Source organism: Haliaeetus leucocephalus, unplaced genomic scaffold, assembly GCF_000737465.1.
Source record: "Haliaeetus leucocephalus isolate CR32 unplaced genomic scaffold, Haliaeetus_leucocephalus-4.0 Scaffold871, whole genome shotgun sequence".
NCBI classification, from domain to species: domain Eukaryota; kingdom Metazoa; phylum Chordata; class Aves; order Accipitriformes; family Accipitridae; genus Haliaeetus; species Haliaeetus leucocephalus.
In genome coordinates this window covers 453,492-473,046 of record NW_010973307.1, presented here as the reverse complement: position 1 = coordinate 473,046, position 19,555 = coordinate 453,492, and the positions used below count along the sequence as shown (strand labels likewise).

Sequence of the window (19,555 nt, the reverse complement as noted above, 5' to 3'; positions counted from 1 at the left end):
GGAAGAAGGCAGAGAGAAAGGCAAGGCTTTCTTCCTGTTTTGTAGACTATTCTGGCTGCAATCTAATAGTGTGCTTAATCTGAACATTTCTGGTGGGGAAGCTATAAGCGACCACTTTGTCTATTAAAAAATCAGTGTGGTTAACAAGTGGTTAGTGGCTCTATTTCAGGAGAGCAAGAGATATGCAAAAATGTAACATCCTATTTTGTTAATTGCCTGCAAAATAGATGAGGCCAAAAACACACTATTATGCTGAATCTGTTTGTCCTTTATAAGCACGTGTTCTCTATTCACTATGTTCAAGAATCATTTCTAACCTACCTTAATAGTCTAAAAATTACTGAATAATTACAGTTTTCCAAACCTTATTTATAGTCTGAGTCTAAAGCCAAATAAACAGACACTGGTATAATCCCCATCCCCCAAAACCAAATTAATCTTAAAGGCCCTCTGGTCAGTACAAAATAATTTGATATCCCCTATATTGTAACCTGGGATCAAGTGTTTCCAATGGTAAAGAAGCACAAGGGTTAAAGAGCATTTGAGAAAACAATTTTAAAAGATCCTGTGACACTGTCTCACTAAAATACCTTTCATGCATTTTTAACATCTCTTCTGAATCAATATAGGAAACTATGCCTTTTTACGCCAGGCACACTGGAAACCCTATATTTTAAGGGGATATTCTCAGTTTAAAAATGTATTGCTTGGGGTTTGGGGGTTTTTTTGTGATATTAATGATATCTTCAAAGAGGAAAGGAGTTTAAACACTTTTGCTTTATTTGGTTCACCTTCAGCAGTCATTCAGTTTTGAAAATGAAAATATAGTCATCTCTTTCATTACAGTTAGTGCTTCGTCAGATTTATTTTGTACCTCTTAAGTTCAAGCACTTAGGAAGTGCCATATATAACTCCCATTTTTAGTGGCTCTACCAATTTCCGAATTAATTTCAGCGAGATCAATTTCTCCTCTCCTAAACTAGAATTAGAGGAGTATCATTAAGAGCAAAGGATAACCTCAAACAACTTTGTCTATAAATAGTATTTATACTGAACTGTAAGGAAATGGTTTCAAAAACAGCAAGCATGTATTCAGAGACATTTACAGACACTGAATATGCAAAAGGAAATATGTACAAGATGTTCATTACAGCATCCTTTACATTAACACCATACTTCAATATAAAGATCTAGCAGCATATGGCATTAAAGTCACAGAGCAGAATATTAGCTCTGGGATATATAGCCAGTCATCAGACATGACAGTATCACCGCAAACAAAATGAAAAATAAATCCAAAGACTCTATACCCAAACATGAAATGCACAAAAACAGACTAGCCAATAATTTTGAAAGGATCCAATATATTCCCACAACCACAAGCATCAAGTCCAAGGGAGTTTGGATCTGCAGCTTGCCCAAACCATTATGGCTGGCATTTTGAAGTCGATGCAAAAGTAATGTTTTTAGCTGCTTGACCCCGATATTTTTACAGAGCTTTATAACCCAAGTGACAACCTTTAACACATAAACAAAATATTCAGGGCTATTGTGCAGTTTGCTTGAAGATAAACGAACCCGAATATAAAGTTGGATCCACATGAAAGATAAAAGGTTGAATTTTGCGAAAGGAATTTTGGTTGCAAAGCAAAGTTGGGCTTGGCTGGGCTCACCTGGGAAATAATGAAGTTTAACATTTTCCAACATGGGCAATATTATACGGTTAGTTATATCCCTGAAAAGGTCATTTTAGAAGCAAGTTTCAGAGGAGGGAGGATAACACCTTCAGAAAGTTGGACACACCCACCAGTCTATATTTAGCAATATATTATAACTAGTGTGGCTATAGTTAGGATTGAAAACTATTTCCTACTTAACTCCCTGTTTCACATTCTTTAAACTTTCTGAAACATTTGCCCTTGGGCTGAAATTTCCTCTACTTTAATCTCTGCCTGAAGTTCAATTTCTTTGGAAAGGACCAACAAAATTCCTTAAGCCATTTTGAAGTTCAGCAATAATGAAAACAACACATTTTTCCTCCCCTAGCCAGAGAAAGTGATTCTGATACATGCATATTTTATTACAGAATTTAGCCATAAATTGAAGCATTTTACCCAGAAACAATCTTTACCTTCAACCTCAGCTTAAAGGTAACTGTTTTGAAAATCAGTATTTCAGAGGAGGGACTTTGATTCATCCCGTTCCATACCAAGATAACACTTCGTTCGTATTTTGATACATTACAAGATAATAAAGGTTAACCTCTGAAATGCTTTTATGCATAGCAGAACTATTTTACAGTGATCCCATAGTTCTGAGTTACACCATATATCTTTAAGATACATACAGCTGAATTTGTGATACTAAAAGACATATCTCTACATGCCAAGAATTGTGAAGAGAAAGAACAAGATGTTTTTGATAAAACTTGCATGTGTGTGTGCCCTTGCAAGAGAGAGTTCGTACGTATGTGGCAGTCATTTAATGTGGTTTGATATAATGTAAAGGGTTTGGATGACACTTTTGGGTGCTTTATGCCACTTTGGCAGTATCCATTTTTTTTTTTTTAAATACGATTATTTGGCTCAGAATTACAGATAGAGGATGATGCAGACTCTTGATGTGGGATTAAAATGGCAAGCCATAGCTGCATCCATTTTGCTGGATACGTCTTGCTACAGCCCTATGTCAGGAGATAACATAAGCCCTCGGTCCCTCCTGGAGCCCTTTTTGGAAAAGTGTCTACTGCATCCAAATATTTTTGTGTGCTGTCTCTCCAAATTTACTGTCTACCAGCCTGTGCTTTGATTTTTCCTGCTGTGGCCTGACTCTTTGCCATGGCTGAAGGTCCGTCAGGCTGTTACTGTAACCGCTCTGTGCACAGGTGGCCAAGGGACCACCTTTTAGAGAGGGGAAATCACCTAGCTTGGCACAAATTCCGCAGTTCACCTTCCCAGAAAGGATTCCAGGCTCTGAAAAGTTGATATAACCTTATTTGGCCAATCTAGCCCTCACAGAAACTCTTCTTGCTCCTTGCTATTATACGACAAGATTTTGCATCCCTTTCTCTGACCTCATTAAAGGTGAAAGGACAGATTGCTGCTACCCACAACCAGAGGCTAAGCAGGCTGGACCAAAGTGAAAGCAGAAACACGACCTTCACCTTGCCCAGTCCACTCTTGCCACTTGCTCCCATTTAGGGGAGAGCCATGCTGATTTTGCTGCTTAGTCCGCTACTGCCCAGTCCCGACCCCAGCCCATCTAGGCACCAGGTGAAGAACCTCCTCATGGCATCTCAGGCATCCTCTATTTGCCTGTAGTATAGGAACCCTACCTTCAAAATGATGCTCCTTCAAGTTATCAAAGCACATTGGATTCTGATCTAAAGATCTTCTCTGGGAATGTTATCATTATTTAATCAATGAAGACAGTTTTTTTCTCCAGCAGTCTGAAAGGAGGTACAATGAAGCAGAAAAGATGAGCAGTCCTCACTGCTGTCAGTCACCTAAAAGCTAGACCAAGCTTTGCCTTTAGTTTGGTGAAAGAAGGGAAAACTAACAGCTTAAAAAGGCAACCTGGAACAAGAGGCCATGCTCAAGTAACTCCTCAAATTTCATGAAAAATCATCCATTTTCTACTCTCTTTTTTGGTCCCATGACTCTCCTGTGGTGGTGGCCTGAGGTAGCGTATTATGAAGGACCACCAAGAGTCATTCCATGAAGAGGGCAGCAAAACTCCTGTCCTCACAGTACAGTAGGTCACATGAAATGAAACATTTACTGAAGAGTTCATACGATCAATTTAGGGGCAGATAATCACGTGCTTATTAACACAAAAGATACTGAAGCTGTGATTTACAGAAACAAGTCCCAGCCAAACCTGAAGATGTGAGTACTCCTCAATTAAGTGACATACCAGGTTAGAAACTAAGACTTCTGAACAGGCACCTTAGCTAGAAATGGTTCCCAGTTAACAATTTACACCAGTGCATAATTTCACAGCTGTAGCATGATAAGAAAGAATAATTTTGGCGAGGAAAAGAAACAGCTGTGATTTTTGAGTGGGCTGATGTTTAATTCTTTTTTGGGATAAAATTTGGAAAGTCTAGGGTAAAACACCTCCAGTGGGCATCCCAGACACTAAAGTTTATTGGGCCAAGTCCTCCACTGGTTTAAGTCTGCAGTTCTGCTTACATTAAAGCTAAGGCACAATGTCATACCACAGGTCTGTTGTATCACTTAAAGATGATAAATCCTGAATTATAGGTCCTGTATAAGCAAGTTACAGAACAGCATTTTTAAAACTTCAAGTCTCCCTTTCTTGGTGTCCTCTTGTATGTGTGTGGGCAAGTGGTTTAATTACAATGCATAAAGTGGAATGGCAGACAGAGACATCCAAATCAAAGAGCAAGTCCTGGCTGAACTTCATTAGCAAACATAAATACAAATAGGCACATCTTGTTTGTGACATGCCACGGTCCTTTCCTCCTTTGGTAATTTTACTGTATTCTCTTATATTTGCATAAATGTAAATCGAACCATATGACTTGAACAGGCTTATGATAGGGGAATCATATGCAAAACTTCTTTTCATTAAGTAATTCTCTTCATGCAGTCTTACAATGTTACTGTGAAAATCAGGGAGGATTGGATCTCAGACAGTGAAAGCCTTTATTTAAGAACAGTGGAGGGAGCCCTGCCCTTTAAATAAGAGACATTCTTGGATCAGACACTGGCTGGCAGGATGGAAAAAAGGATGTAGCATTAACTTTCATTCCATTCCAAATAACCTGGAACCCATAAACCACAAAGATTCTCTAATTTTAAATCTGCTCCTTTTCTCCCTGTGTCTTCTTTCCATTTTATTTGGGGAATGTTAACTTTGAAATTTCATTAGCCCGCCATAATATCAAACAAGTCTTCCTGGACAGATTCATAGCTCTTTGTACATAAAAAAAAATCTACATTAGAACCCCTGTGATTAAAAGGTTACTCCTCTAATTTTTCCCAGCCTGCATAGACAAACCACATGCAAAGAAGTGTCAGCTTATTTAGAGATTAAAATAATAATTAGTTTAGGAGGCAAAATATAAGCAACGTTGTTTAAAAAAGAAAATCCATATGTTGTTTAGAATTAGTTGCTTCTGTTTAAGTTTAAATAAATTTGTGCGGACATAAACTCTTATTAAAAGTGCATACATGTTGCAAAAGAAATATAACGTCTAATTCTCTCTCCAATTTAAAACAATAGCACCGAAGGCTCTAATTCTACAAACCCATCTTTAATCAGTAGCCAAAGCACAGATGTCTGATATTACTCAGAGGGTGAGGGAACGTTTTATGTGTATAGTATCTAGTACATGGTCAATAATGAATAACAAATCCCAAATATATATCTGTGAACACCCAGGTTTAGTAGATTACGAACTTGTAAGACGCTCTGGATGATCTGCCCTGCTGTATTCACGAAATCTCATGGATTTCATTTACGATGGGGCCAGACCGCTGTGCTGAAAGCTACAGCATCCATTTATCCTTACAGTAATGGTCCCTCTGGAAGCACAACCACATTTGTGCTTAAGCGAGCCCCCGAGAAACGGCTGCTAGGTGTAAGAAATGCCAACAAACCAACTTTATTCCTCCTCAGGTCTGTTCCCTGAGTCTTGCACGTCCAGTGAGACACCGGCGACAGCAGCGGGTTCCCCGCCGTGAGTACCTGCCCTCTGGGAAAGGGGGGCCGAGATCACCAGCACGCTTCACGTAGGCGACCACGAACATCACGCACTGATAAAAGCACTGCTTCAGTAAACCACCCTTCAACAGCTTGTAACAAAATGCTTTCCAGAGAAGTCAGTTCTGGGCTTTGGTTTACCTTTTATCTGCCAGCAGCATAAACCTTTTCAATAATCACATAAAACTGTGTTGCTGTGTCCAGGAACAAGATATATCCAAGATATATCATCCAAGTCTGTTAAAGAACATAGTCTAGATCTCAGCTACCCAGCTCTTTTATTGTTGCTCTCTGCTACTGGGAATAACGACATTCCCAAGGCTGATGGAAACATAGGATCTCTGAAAAACAAGGACCAAATGTATTTTTCAGACACCTCATGCAATACCACCAGTGGAAGGAGAACAAAATGTAGGGCTTGTATGCCTGTCCTTCAGCTCATTTGGCCAAATTTGCAATGCTGCAGTTAACTAGCAAACGCTGTTCTCAGGGCTGGGCTGGTATTATAAGAAAGAAAAACAAGGCAAAAGGATCATGGCTTCTGTTGCAGCAAGAACTGGGGTGTGGGAGTGGGGTACCAATGTCTGCCAAAAGAAAAAAAGAACAAAATTGGTAGGGAGAGATCATTTTAAGTTTCTCAGAGGGTACTGTAAACAGTGGAGAAAGAAGGAAAAAAATGGAACTATAAAACAATACTTGGCAGCCAGCTTTGCAAAACAAACATATTTTCACAAAGTTCTTCCCATCACTGCCACCAGCTTTAATAGGCTTTATTTGTCTGAGAGCAAGAAACCCTTTTTAATTGTCAGAGAAAAGGCGACGCTGCTTCGCACACATAGAAATTCCTCTTCTGAGCCCCACTTCAACCAGACGCTGCTCTCCGTTCACAGTCAGAGGGAGGAATTCCTTCCCCTGGGCTGCAAAAACCTGTAGCTGGGCTCCATCACCACCCTTCCCTGGTCTGAAGGAGTGAGCCGCTTCTCCTGCGGAGCAAGCCAAAATCCAGCAAGTTATTATTGCCGTGGGTCCAACGGCCCGTAACTGTCTGCCCATGCCGTGCTACTGGCAAAGCACACGGCAGGTCTCCACGGGGCACCGGACCTCGATGGATACGACCGGCTGGACCCCAGCGCAACTGGGAAAGCTTAATCCCCCCCACCGCAATGGAAATGCAGTGGTTCCCGAGTATTCCTGATCTCGCAAGCATCGCGGTTAGTTCACTAATAATTTTACCGCCTTACGTCAAACTGGTCAAAAAGCTTTGAGTTGCTCAGAGGCCAACGTCTCTCCTCTTCCGATGTGTCTCAACTTGCTGCTTTAGCTGTACAGCAGCAATAACGTATGTGGGCAACTTTATTATGTCTGAGAATGAAGTTGCAGCTAGAAGCCTTGAGACTTACAAAGAGAAGACTTCAGGTACGGTTAGATACTGAAACCTCTGGTTTATGACTCAGGGCATGGCACAGTCACAGCACTCCCATGTGAAAATATACCGCTCATAATAAAACATTCCTCAGCCTGAGAGAAATTCAGCATGACATAACCTGGATGGCTCCCTCTCTCCAAGGATGGCATTTCTTGACTTTTTAAGGTTTCCTTCTACTGCTGCAGAGGCTCAGGGTTTTTTTTTTCTGTAGGAAGTGACAGAAGAGGTTAAATTGCCCCTCCATGTCACTACTGCTCACGAGCTCAGCATATGATTTTTAGCAAATTTATTTGGAAAGAATATGGTGTGGTACAGTCGTCTGAGTACAAGGGCAGGAGCCAGGGCTGGGCTCAGCTCCCAGCTCTGACACTTACTTGCTGTGTGGCCTCAGACAAACCACTTAATGTCTCTGTGTTTCGACTTCCCCTGCCTTTGAAACAGAAATACTATCACTCAGTAAAAACCTTTTGAGGATTGCTTGATTACAGAGCTAATACACGGCGTTTTGAAAACACTGTATGCTATTCCATAATTATTATTTTCATTACATTGTATCTGCCATTATAATGGCTAAAATACCAGATGTACAGAAACGGATGCCGAAATCGGCATTTATTGGATAGGAGGAGTGGGTATTACTTTGAAATAAATTAAATTATTGGGGCAAAACAAGACAGTTCACCTACATTCTTTTCCTAAAACTGCTGAAACTGTAATGAAAAGGAGCATCTAATGACATTTTGCAACATAGTTCTCTTCCCCCACCCCCTGAAAACATCCTGTGAATGCTCTCTGCAGAGGGCACAGCATCCCTATTCTCCCTTTGATTCAATGGAGCGTTTCACCGGGAAATGCGAACCCAACCAACAACGCAGGGCAGAGAGCGAGTCAGACTGTAAACAGAGAAATTTTCTCAGGCTCCCAGGCCCTTTGCTGGTGGCGGCATTCGGGTGCGGCCACTTCTAGCCGTGCTCCTTACTGACTGATGCACTCTGTCTGCAGCCGGGTGCCTGCTCACCGGAGCGGTGGGAGGTAAGAGGAATTAAGGTAATGCATCAGTGGTTGCCAGTGGAGGAGATGGGAAGGAAAAAAAAAAAAGGAGAAAAAAAAAGGCAAAAGAAATATACTATTTCAATCAAAGTCTGAAATTTGTAGAAGTGGTTTTGGTCTCAATATAGAAAAAATATTTATCCAAGAAACTCCTGCTCGGGTGCGAACATCCTACTTCTAGTGGGATTTTGTTTGGCAAAGTGCTGTGAAAGAGTGGAAGCTAATACAGAGCATGTCTATAAACAAATATATTTATTTAGTACAGATTGACACATTCACTAGAGTATTTCAGTGATTACACGTGTAAAACTATTTCCTATAGTGGTTTCCTTTTGTGATTCTGCTAATTTATTCAATCCACCCCATTTTCATGCATTGAATGTTATGAGCCATTTCAGCCACCCAGACTGAAATGCGCGTTTGGAGACTACATGCCTGTTTTTTCATTTCATCATCTACACATAATTATTTAGTGATATTAGGAATTTGAGCTCAAATGGAAGCCAACCAACATTTTAATAGCTTAAAAATCATACAAAATGAAGTCTGCCCTGAGGTTAATGAATAAGAGCCAAATCTTGAGGCTCTTGCTCAGTTTCTACTCACTCCTTATTCAGGCAAAAGTTGAATCAATTGTAGTTGGACTGATTAAAAACAGAAGAACATATATTTGGACCTTTCTCTCAGGTAAAACTGAATAAATTACCTAGGATTAGGCTGGAGAATGGCATCCCATCGATCTTTCACGTGTATTTCTGCAACACGCTGGAGAAAAAATCCAAGTGCTGAGGCAGTTTAACCAGTTAAAACAATACTTTAGCAGCAGAATAAATTATTATGCACTACCAGCTTTTATGGCATTTATATTAGAAATAGCCCCGAATCAAAACACATTTTCTGGTCCTTCCTGAACGTCTGAAGACCAGGATCAAATCCAAACTTAAAAAATGGTCCGTTAGGTATGAAAGCCAAATGCCTTTATCCTTCAAAAGAAAGCTCCACCCCCAATTTGAACTTTAATCCAGGCATATATTGATACAGTTATTTGATTTTTGATGACGGGAATTATTTATAATTTAGGCAATTAAAAGTTATTCTTTAATTATTCGCAGGATGTCCTACTCCTTATGCAAAGAATGCAATGTGCCTGTAAAAAATATAAAGCAGAGCAGTTAATTCCTTTGAACAGTTAACACTTTACTTGTAATTGGTGATAATCACAGAAGGATGCTCCTCCCTTAAGTAACAACCCATTCAGTATTGGCCAGCCATGTCAAAGTAATGACACATTTATCCCATTCAAGCCAGATCTAAGCATGAGGATGTGGAAAAGAAAGGAGTATGAAGAACAGATTTCTTCAGTATGTGCAAAGCAAATAAGAGAAGGAAAAAAAATCGATGACAGGAATGATCTGGTCATCTGTGAACAATAGCAGGTACCCTGACTTGGTCTGTGTGGCAGTGGCCCTGCTCACTACTATCCCCTGACAGCCTACAATTAGGATCTTGATGCTGAAACATGCCGAGCGTATGAAGAGCTCAACTGTGGGTGGCTTCATTTGTAAACGAGCAAGTGGGGACAGGTGAAGCGGGCACTCTGCTCCTCTTCACCACTCGTGCTGCAGGGACTGGTCCTGCTGCCCCAGGACCTGGGTCTCTCCCCAGCAGTTCCTAACAGCGGCTACCTGCAGGACAGACAGACTCCTTCACCTATTTAGACAGAGGTCTAACGAGCACTAACGGCACATTGGCCAGCATGCAAAGACTGATCAAAGCCTTACAGGCTCCCGCGGAAGGCAGCCTGTCCAGAAAAGAGCCCTCGCTGCACCGTCAAAGAGCTTCTGGCAAGTTACAAGCTGCAAGGATGTACTACGAAACCTGGGATCCCAAGGAAGGCCAGGCTTTTTTTTTACTTTATACTTTTAAAATGACATTATATCCACATTCATATGTTGGAAAAGCTGGTTCACAAGGCACGATGAACTTCTAGTCTCTCTAACGTGTGGCTCAACTTATCTATAATCTTTCCAAATGTCTTTCTGTCTGCCTATTCCTTACCTGCCTAACGTCTTGGCAAAACGGGCCATCCCAGAGACACCAGACGGCTGCTGAGAATAGCAGAATTCCAAAACGTCCTTCCTAGAATTGGCTAAAAATTCCTTTTGGTCGTTTCATGTTGATTGGTCTGTGGAGGGGGCAATAATATTTACTTTGCGAAGAAAATGGAAGTAACTAGGCGGACTCTGAACTTCCATACTGTACTCCCTCTCCACAGACCCACTTATACACATTACTTGCTATGGCACACTTTACTTAAATGAAACTTATTTTGAAATGCTAGTTCAGACTAACAATATCTCGGCGGTCTGACCCATCACATCAAACTCTCTCTTCTTCTGTATCACATCTCATCTTTTTCTTTTGTACCCCGCTTTACAGAAGACATACATTTATATGCATATCTATGAAATTGATACTTGTCTGAAAACAAACTGGCCAGGCCATGAGATTCTTCTGGCTGATTGCCATTGTTCAGTCATTAAATATAGGCTTACGAATAGGGAGATGGATTACCCGCTTGTAACTCCATCAAGGGCTTTTCATGATATCGCAGCCCATATTTTTTTAATAACATTGAGGAATATTTAAATCCTGTATGAAAGTTTTTTCATAAGTACTTCTTTGATGTTAGAACATTTTGATTTGTGTGCATGCTGACACCAGAACAGCTCGATTACTGCATGTTCATTTATCAAAGAGTGTGGGGTCGATCCCGTTCGGATGCGCAATTATTGCATCAAATACATAACATGCGCTCATCATGCTGACAGCAACGCCCCCACTTCCGATGGCTGGAAATACAAGAACAGTAAATAATTACTGTAAATGAAGAGTTAGTCAGGTCTCGTTAAACGTTATTGTTACTAAAGCAATAAAGAGTTTATATTAAAAAAAGCAGAAAGGTGGTAGGGGAATTACTGAGCCCCAAACCTAGAACACATTGCAGTTCCTGGTCTTAAAGCTAATGGGACCCAGTGGATCCAGACTTCAGCAAAGAGACAGCGTGTTGTCTCAGTCACATTATTTATTGTACCAGTGTAACTCCCTTTTTCTTTGTTTCTCCTCTTCCCTCCAGCAGAATGGCTGCTGGTAAGATGGGAATGTCAAATCCAGGTTTTCGGCTTTCCAGTAGCTCTGAATTTCCTGGCTTTTGTGGACTGAAATCAGACCCTTAACATCGCTCGTGCATTTTGTTTTGGGTAATTGACATTAATTTTGAGGTTGCATCACCGACATCAATCAGCGCTGTTCTCAGAGGACTAGAGTTAAGGGGCCACAATAAAAGGGCATGATATTGTTTCTTTTGTTTTATTTTTGGAGGACTTTGACTACTCTATACTTTTCCAGTCGATGTTACATTCTTTTTGTGTGAGACAGTGTCAAACATTACTGCCTGTCTCGTTTAAAAGAATACTTTGGTGTTACGGTAAACGGCTCTAGAGGCTGGGGCAGTCAACCCTGGTAAAAATTCAAGTTGATGATACCTTTTGTCTATGTAACACTTTGAAGAAACTATGAAACAGCAACACATTTCTTTAGAAAGAGCTATGTTGCCCGTTACAGATGTTTTCCATATGGTAAGTGGAAGGTTGGCCCCTTCCCCCTCCACTCATCAGTGTTCTCACATCGTAGAAGGCATCTACAAAGACAACACGGCTGTAAATGATACTGCACAGAAGCCTCCATCAGCACGTACTGTAAAAGAACAAGCTGATTTTCATTGCACAGGGCAGGAGTACGCACCATTGTAGCCCATTACCATGAGGATTTTGACTCCTCAGCCTCCCATTTACTCTGGGGTGAGTGGTCAAGAGAAGCCAGACTAGGCTTCAGATGCTAAGATGATGAAATGGAAAAACCAGATTAAATTAGTAAGGGATTACTGCAGATTATCATGCTGCATCAGCTGGTGGGTTCAACACCTTCTCCTTCAAATCCTTATGGGTGGGAAGGAAAATTCTCTCTCACACAAGATCATGATTTTAGGGGGAGAAGAATGTGAGACACCTCAGTGGGGCTAAGACCTGTTTTTTAGACATTGGTACATAGTCATATACACAGGGTCCCAGGCATGCCTTTGTAACAGATAGCCTTTGGGTGAAGAATTGATCTGTTGCCCCATATTTTGTGTTGCTCCTATCAATAGATAGTAACAGCTATAATTAAAATGGACTTAGAAGCACAGCTGGGCTTTTAAGAGAGCAGAGTTGTACTTCCAAATGTTCAGCACCTGTAATGGGAATCACGTCTTCAAAAGATCTTAGAGCTCCAAAGCACCATTTTGTCGTGCTTACAGTCTGGTTCAAAAGAGTCCATCACCCTAGGTGTACTCAGGATGTTTTGTCCTTTCACAAATCCCGGTATTTTCTTGGATGCCGGAGCTATTCTAACACTTGAGTCTTGAATGCAGGTGTGACTTTCTAAAAGTTCAATTTGTAACAACAGAGGCATTTCCTCATCTCAACCACTCCTTTCCCAAAACACATAATTATCTCATCTCAAAAGCAGTAAACTTCAGAATAAAAAAGAACCCAAACAAACACGGAATTTGTTATAAAAAAAAAAAATGCTTTTTGCCTATTTCCCTACGCTTCTGGTTTTAGACAAGGCATGGAACCATCTATGTTAGTCTATATTTAATTTGTAACTGGACCGTTATTTTTCTTCATGCTGGCCAATATTTGTAATATATATAGATACTAGTTTGTATGTTTCGCCATTAGTTATTATATATGATTGCATAATAGTAATATAATCTCTAACATTTCTACCAAGTAAACTCTAATGTTGAGATTTTGAAAGCCAATTAGTGATCTTAGCTATTTCACTTCTGGTCATTTCACCAGAAACTATGTGGCTAAAACTTTAAGTAGGCTCAGAAATAAACCTTAAATAATATCCACTTAAACATTTCTTCTTTCTTCTCTGCTTTTTCATTCTTATTTCCTTCTCAGTTTTCTAAAATGTGCACCACCATTGACTCATTTCTTAGAATCTACAAGATATTCCCCAATAACCCAAAAGCTTTTCATTTTCTTCTTTCAACAAATTTTCCTGTTCACCTTTTTTTACTCCTCACGACAGCATTTTTTTTAATTCTTTATTACCACCTCTATTCTCTCTAACCTTAATTAACTCTTTCCTTCTGTTTATCTCTGTCTTTGCCCCTCATTTCAGCTTATCCACCCCTTGCTTCCTTGCCCACTCTCCCACCCTTCCGTAAGTCATCACTCTCATTTTTGCCCAGCACCTCTCTCTCTCTCTCTGTGCTGTTTTTCTTTCCAACCTTATTTCTGCAGGTCCTTGTCTCTTACTGACATCATTTCCTCTGTAAAGAAGTGAAGGGCTTCTCTGTCTTGATATAATTCCATCCAAAACTTTTCTCCCAACCAGCTTTTGGCTCTACAACTGTATTAGCAGTCATTGCAGAAACTACAGAAAACTGGGTCTACTGCTTATGATAGTTGTAGGACAGAAGAGTTTTGGCAATACCAAAGGGGGCACCGGCCATGCAGGAGAAATTCAGTGTTTGTGTATAGGAGCAGGAGGATCATAAATGCCAAACTGGAGTAGTCAGCAGTTGGCACCCGGGGCACAGAGCCCTTAAAAGCTTGAGTGAGATTTCATACTTCCCACAAGCTTAAGTTCAATCTTGGATATTAAATATAAATGAAGCATGCAGTTTTCTTTCTTTCGGCTGTAATTATTCAGTTTGCTTAAGGAAAACAAAGCAAGAGGGAGAAGAAAAAAAAAAGGGCACATCACCTTCGTGTCAAAGAGAAGCATGCTTGTGCCTAGTACATTGAAGAAATTACTCAAACCCACTTCACCTTTCTGGAAATATTCCCCTTGTGAAAGGCTGGGGTTTCTGTCCCAGAAATGGTGGCCCCTAGGTTTGCCCTGCACTGAGACTGGATGAACTCACAAGCTGTCATTTCTAGTAAGCTTCTATTTTTCCTTGATAAGTTGGTGTCACTTAGTTGCTGTAATATTTTCTCCCTTTGTCTTTAGCTGGGTATGAGTCAACTGAAAATGCATGACTGAGTCTCACACAGCTCTTAGTAAATGCAGAGATATTGTGGAGTAGAGGGTGTTTTGGGCTGATATTTATTCCTCAAGGGGAGCTGTTGATGGGGTGAACCATTGACCCTGGGCCTCTGTAGGGGGATGAAATTCATCCATCCCTAAGGAAATGACCCTTTTTTGCTATGTTCCATGTAGTACTTATGACAGGTGTTACAGAGTACAAAACTGGGGACAACAAAATATAAGCATGTCCACACTGCAAAATAAAATATCTTGGTCCCGATCTGCAAGAGAATAGCGAAGACGGCTGCTGATTCAGCTTTGGCTTTTGAAGCGACTGGCCAGGGTGCCAAATAGGGTGGTGTTTTTGTCTTGTGGGCAAATTGTAATCAGGCACCAGGCAGAGTCAACCAACTAATTACTCACAGGCCACTTGCCCAGTATGGAAAGGGAACAATTTTCAATCTTTGACAGATTGGATGTGAACTGGCAACAGAAGTGAAAGCATCTATTGTCCATTATCCAGTCCAGCCCAAGACTTCCAATTTCTCAGTTACCATGTGGCCTGTTCAGAAAAGGTTTGTCAAGCAACAGCATCTCTAAACAATTTACATCAAAATTCCTTACACTATGCCACGTATTCAACTTGCCTTTCCAAAAAGAGCCACATAATAAGTTTCTAACAAGGACACTGGTTATTAAAGTACTCTAGATTTTCTAGGTCAAAGAGGTGAAAGGCAAAGTCAAAATAACTGAAATAAAATATCCTATAAATCATGTGTGTTTACTTACAAATAGCACAAAGTGAGATATGAAGAGACCTGCGGCTATACTAACCAAAATTCAGCTAACTATTTTGAATTACCGTCTTCTTGATGAAAGCAAGATTTAAGGCGCCAGAGTTGGCTTTTGAAATACCCGAACAGTTCAAAACCAAACAGAGCTTAGTAGAAGCTGGATCCTTCCTTCTTTTCCCACTCCTTCCTCCAAAATGTGCAAGATAGACATGGCAAAGAAATACACTGGTAATGCATGTTGTTCCTTTTTTTACAATTAAAAGCCAAAAGTAGATACCTCTTTTGACATATACACTTGCTTAGGTAACCCAGGGATCTAAACTGAGAAGCATAAAATTTCTTAATGCATCTACAATGAGGAAATTTTTTAAAATTGCCATCTGTATCTCCTACTTCTTAGAAACAGTAGGATCTGCAATTTCTGAGAAGAACATTGTATCATTTCAGCATATTTTGAGACTTGCTTTTTCACAGTGCTGCACCTTTATATTAGTAGATAGGAAGAGAAAAACATATTTTTGCTGCAGTTTTCTTCTTTAGGAGACACCCCTTTTTTTCTACTTCCCAAATGTGTTCAAACCCATAATCACTGTGAAGACTAGAGCTGTTTATGAATTTTTCAAGGAATATGCTTTGTCAAGAATACAGTTAAAAACATCTCCCATTTCTTAATTTTCCAAGTTATCTGTAATGATGCTTTTTCAGTGGTTGAGTAAAACTCATTGAGAACAGATGCCTACTTAGTTAATAAAATGTTGATTTAAAGAAAAAAAAGAAAAAAATGAAGAGTCAGATTGAGGGTCTAAAATGGGTGCAGAGGAGCTGCAACCTACCTCCTAATACGGGGCATGGACCAGCCCAGTACAAGTGAAACAGTGAAGTGAGAAGGAGGCGGCTAAGACGGGCAGTGGATGTTCTCGTTCAGGAAAGACTTGGAGCAGTCTGTTGGTGGGCTCCACAGAACCCCAGATGTAATCCTGCCCCCACCCCACACTTCCTGGCAAAAAAACCCAAAAACAGTTGGGGTGGGCTGTGGTACCACTTGCCTTCCTCCTGGGTGAATCCAGAGGAGGAAGGGATCAAGGATAAATTATAGGTCCCTGCAAAAGCTCTGTGTGTTTACGATCATGCCATCTGGAAACAGTGATAACTGCACTATTAATGGAGGCGTTACTACAGAAGATCTGCCGTGTCTATTAAAACCAGCCATGCTGTGTGCTGGCTCATGATACATGTTTGCTCTAATTGCCACCCTGACATTTCATTCCTAAAGCTGTCAATAACCCGTTAACCTTCCCGGCACTGAAACTCTAAAACAAAGTTCTATTTCAGCTCTGAGTTTGAATCTGAATTGTGATAAGCAATACCAAAGGCTAAGTTTACAATACACAGTTGCCCTAATCTAAATCATGCTATAGGAGGTGGGTTTTTTTTTTCCTTGCTTACATAAAGTTCTTTGCATCATAAACCATGATACAACAATGTCATACCCTAAAATTAATTTCTTGACAGCAGAATAGCAGATGTTCCCTACCGGTAACTGACAGCTCGATGCTGCAGTTTTCAATGGCCAGAAGTGTCCTGTAATCAGGGGAATTGCTCACATTCATACAGTTTAAAGCCAGAAGGGAAAATTAGATCATCTAGTCTGACCTCCTGTATACCACAGACCACAGAATTTCAGCCAGTTGCCCCTATTTTGGGCCAGTAACCAGTTTAACAAAAGCATATTTTCCAGAAATTCATTTGACCTCTATTTGGAGTCATCAAGAACTAGACAATGCAGAATTTCAGTTGGTAGTTTGTTCCACTGTTAATTTCCTTGTGCCTTATTTCTAACTTGAATTTCTCTGGTATTCCTTTTCTACATAAATACAAGTTACAAGAACAGCAATTATGACTGTCTCCACAATAATGGTGATATTAATATGAAAAGAACATGTCTAGTTGTGACGTTAAGAAGCCTTTTGGCCACATGCACAGGAGTATTTAAGCATCAGGTGATCCAGATAAGCCCATTACTGGATTTACTGAGATGTCTGAGTCAGGTACAAAAGGATACATCTATGGAAGCATTTTAGTTTGGATCAGGGGTGTGGTTTTGAAATAAATCTCCCATTCATCCCCACTTACTGCACATCGGTTTGCGCTGTGGCATGATTTCAGAACACGCTAACTGGACTCCTTTTGGATAAAACCAAATCAAAAGATGCACTCCAACCACTAACAGGCATTCGGTCAACTAGACCTAGTCCTAGAGTGAAAGTAAACCCCACCGAAATGCTCCTTGTGTGCGTGTCGGGTCAGCACCAACCATTTGTCTTCTACACATCTGCTCCTATTTGTACTACTTGCAAAGCAGTCACAGCCGAATTCCCCCTGACTTTAAAGAACCTCGTGCCAGCAGCAGCAGAGAATAGAAAATCAAGATTTATCAAATCATTTCAGGAGAAGAGTAATTGGAGGAATTAATTTAGTTCAACAATAGCTGGGTATTAATCCTTAATCTGAAGAACAATAGTAGTGATCAGAAGGTAATACAGCCAATAGAGTTCCTTTTTTCAGTGGTATCCCTATGTTTAGGAAATAACAAAAATTGTAGACTAACTCACCTGGCTCATCCTGAAAAGACCAACTTGGAAACAAAGGGCTTCTAGGAGAACAGACAGAAAAAGATAAGGGCAGACACTGACACAGAAAAAGGGCAACAAATCTGACCTAATAAATAACAGAATTCAAGATTCATAAATGGCTTTTCCACAAAACTTCAGAGACAACTAGGATAGTTGATTTAATTCTTTGTTTCCTGTCAATGACCTTCAATATACTGTCCAAAGGAAGAAGAATAGGAATAGATCTTCAGAACTTGCATCCGTTTACCCAGTCCAGAGATACAGGTTAATTAAGCATTTTATGCTAAAGGAGACTTAACATGAGACATACAATTCCATACAAGACCACTTAAGAAAGTTGTTTTTTGTGGCTGCCAGACCAGCAGTGCCATTCTCAGAAATAAGTGTTTCTGCGTGGGACAGAAACTACCAAGAAATGAGCAAAGAGCAGCAAGAAGATGGCTAGATCAATGGTGACTTCAAAATTTTTTTTTTATTTTTGTTGAGGAAACTTCCTGGAGAGTATAAAGGTCAATGCATGGGTGATCATGGCAAACCAAGATTTATTAGAGAGATCTCTAGGGAACTGACTGACACAGCAGAAGAAAGACCTATTTCAGTCTTAGTTCACCATGGTTTTCTCCATCTTTCAAATCATATTTCCTGTAAGTATTCATTTCCAGGAGTTGAAAGGCAAAAGAGCTATCAGATTGGCCAGTATGACCTCTTCTATATCACAGTTCCTAATTATTCCACCTTTTCAGAACACAATAGCAGTGTATAACTTTCATAAAGGGAAAACCAGTCACTAGAAATTTCAGCATGCGTTTTCAGAAGAGCACAAACCTCTCTTTAGTGTTTTCATAAAAAAACCCCAAACTCCTCTTTTTGCCTCTAATTTTTTCAACCTTCCAAGGGATTGATTTATTTTTTATTTCTTTTAGTTTTGTGATTTCTCCTTTCTGGGATGAAGACCTAAAGTACTGAAATATTACAAAAACAATGAAAATATTTGTTCCAACCAGGGCCAAGCACCAACATAAAACACACAAAAGCTTTGCTCTTAGCCTCCCAGCAAAGGTCTGTCAATCCAGAAGTCTGAAATACACTGCAGAAAAGAGCAGACAGAGTTCATGCTGATATAATAAATGTCTTTTGGGGATGTCCAAGACTGGAAATAGGTGCTAATTTAAAATGAGATTTTAGGTTTTGGACTGATTGGGAAGGTAACCGATATCTATAAGAACTCTTCAAAAGATAAACTTGGTCTTTGAATTCTGGATACAACTGAAAGAAAAAAGAAATTCCCAGCAAAAGGGGGAATCTGAAAGGGATAACAAGGTGATTTTGAAAACCTTGTAAGGTTCCAAGAAGTCTCTTTGGTCTTTGACTCTTTGGCTGGTGATGCTGGATATCTGCAAACAGTAATCAGTTCCAGGCCTGCAGTAGCAGTGCTCACTCATAATAGAATAAAATTACAGCTTACATAGGAACTCAGAATTGAGAAAATCTCTGACTATTTGGCAAAGGAAACTATCAGGAAAGCAGAGGGGTGGAGAGGGGAAGGTTATAAGGAGTAAGAAAAGAAAATTATACTGTTCAGACAAATTACACAATATGGGAGAGAAGAGGGGCAGAAGGACAGCAGCAGCGGAAGGATCACAAAGCAAGCTCAAGAATAGATGGACATGGCACAAGTCAAAGAATTTGACAACGGGTACATTCAAGGGACCTGGTCCATATATCATTATCCATGTAGAAATGTCCTTGCCACTGTAGTTAGCTTTCACCAGCATATCAGCACGTTCTCTGATGGAGTGGCACACGTACATGACAATCTTCAAAATGAAATT

At 40.1% G+C, this 19,555-nt stretch overlaps 1 protein-coding gene across 1 annotated transcript in view; it reads right to left on the bottom strand.

The window, feature by feature from the left end:
- Window positions 1-10,951: 10,951 nt before the first annotated feature.
- Window positions 10,952-19,555, bottom strand: part of SUPT3H (suppressor of Ty 3 homolog (S. cerevisiae)) — a 125,551-nt gene continuing 116,947 nt past the window's right edge. Inside the window, exon 12 of the mRNA XM_010583198.1 lies at window positions 10,952-11,058. Coding sequence (XP_010581500.1) covers window positions 10,952-11,058 — 107 coding nt within the window. The remainder of the gene's footprint in view (window positions 11,059-19,555) is intronic.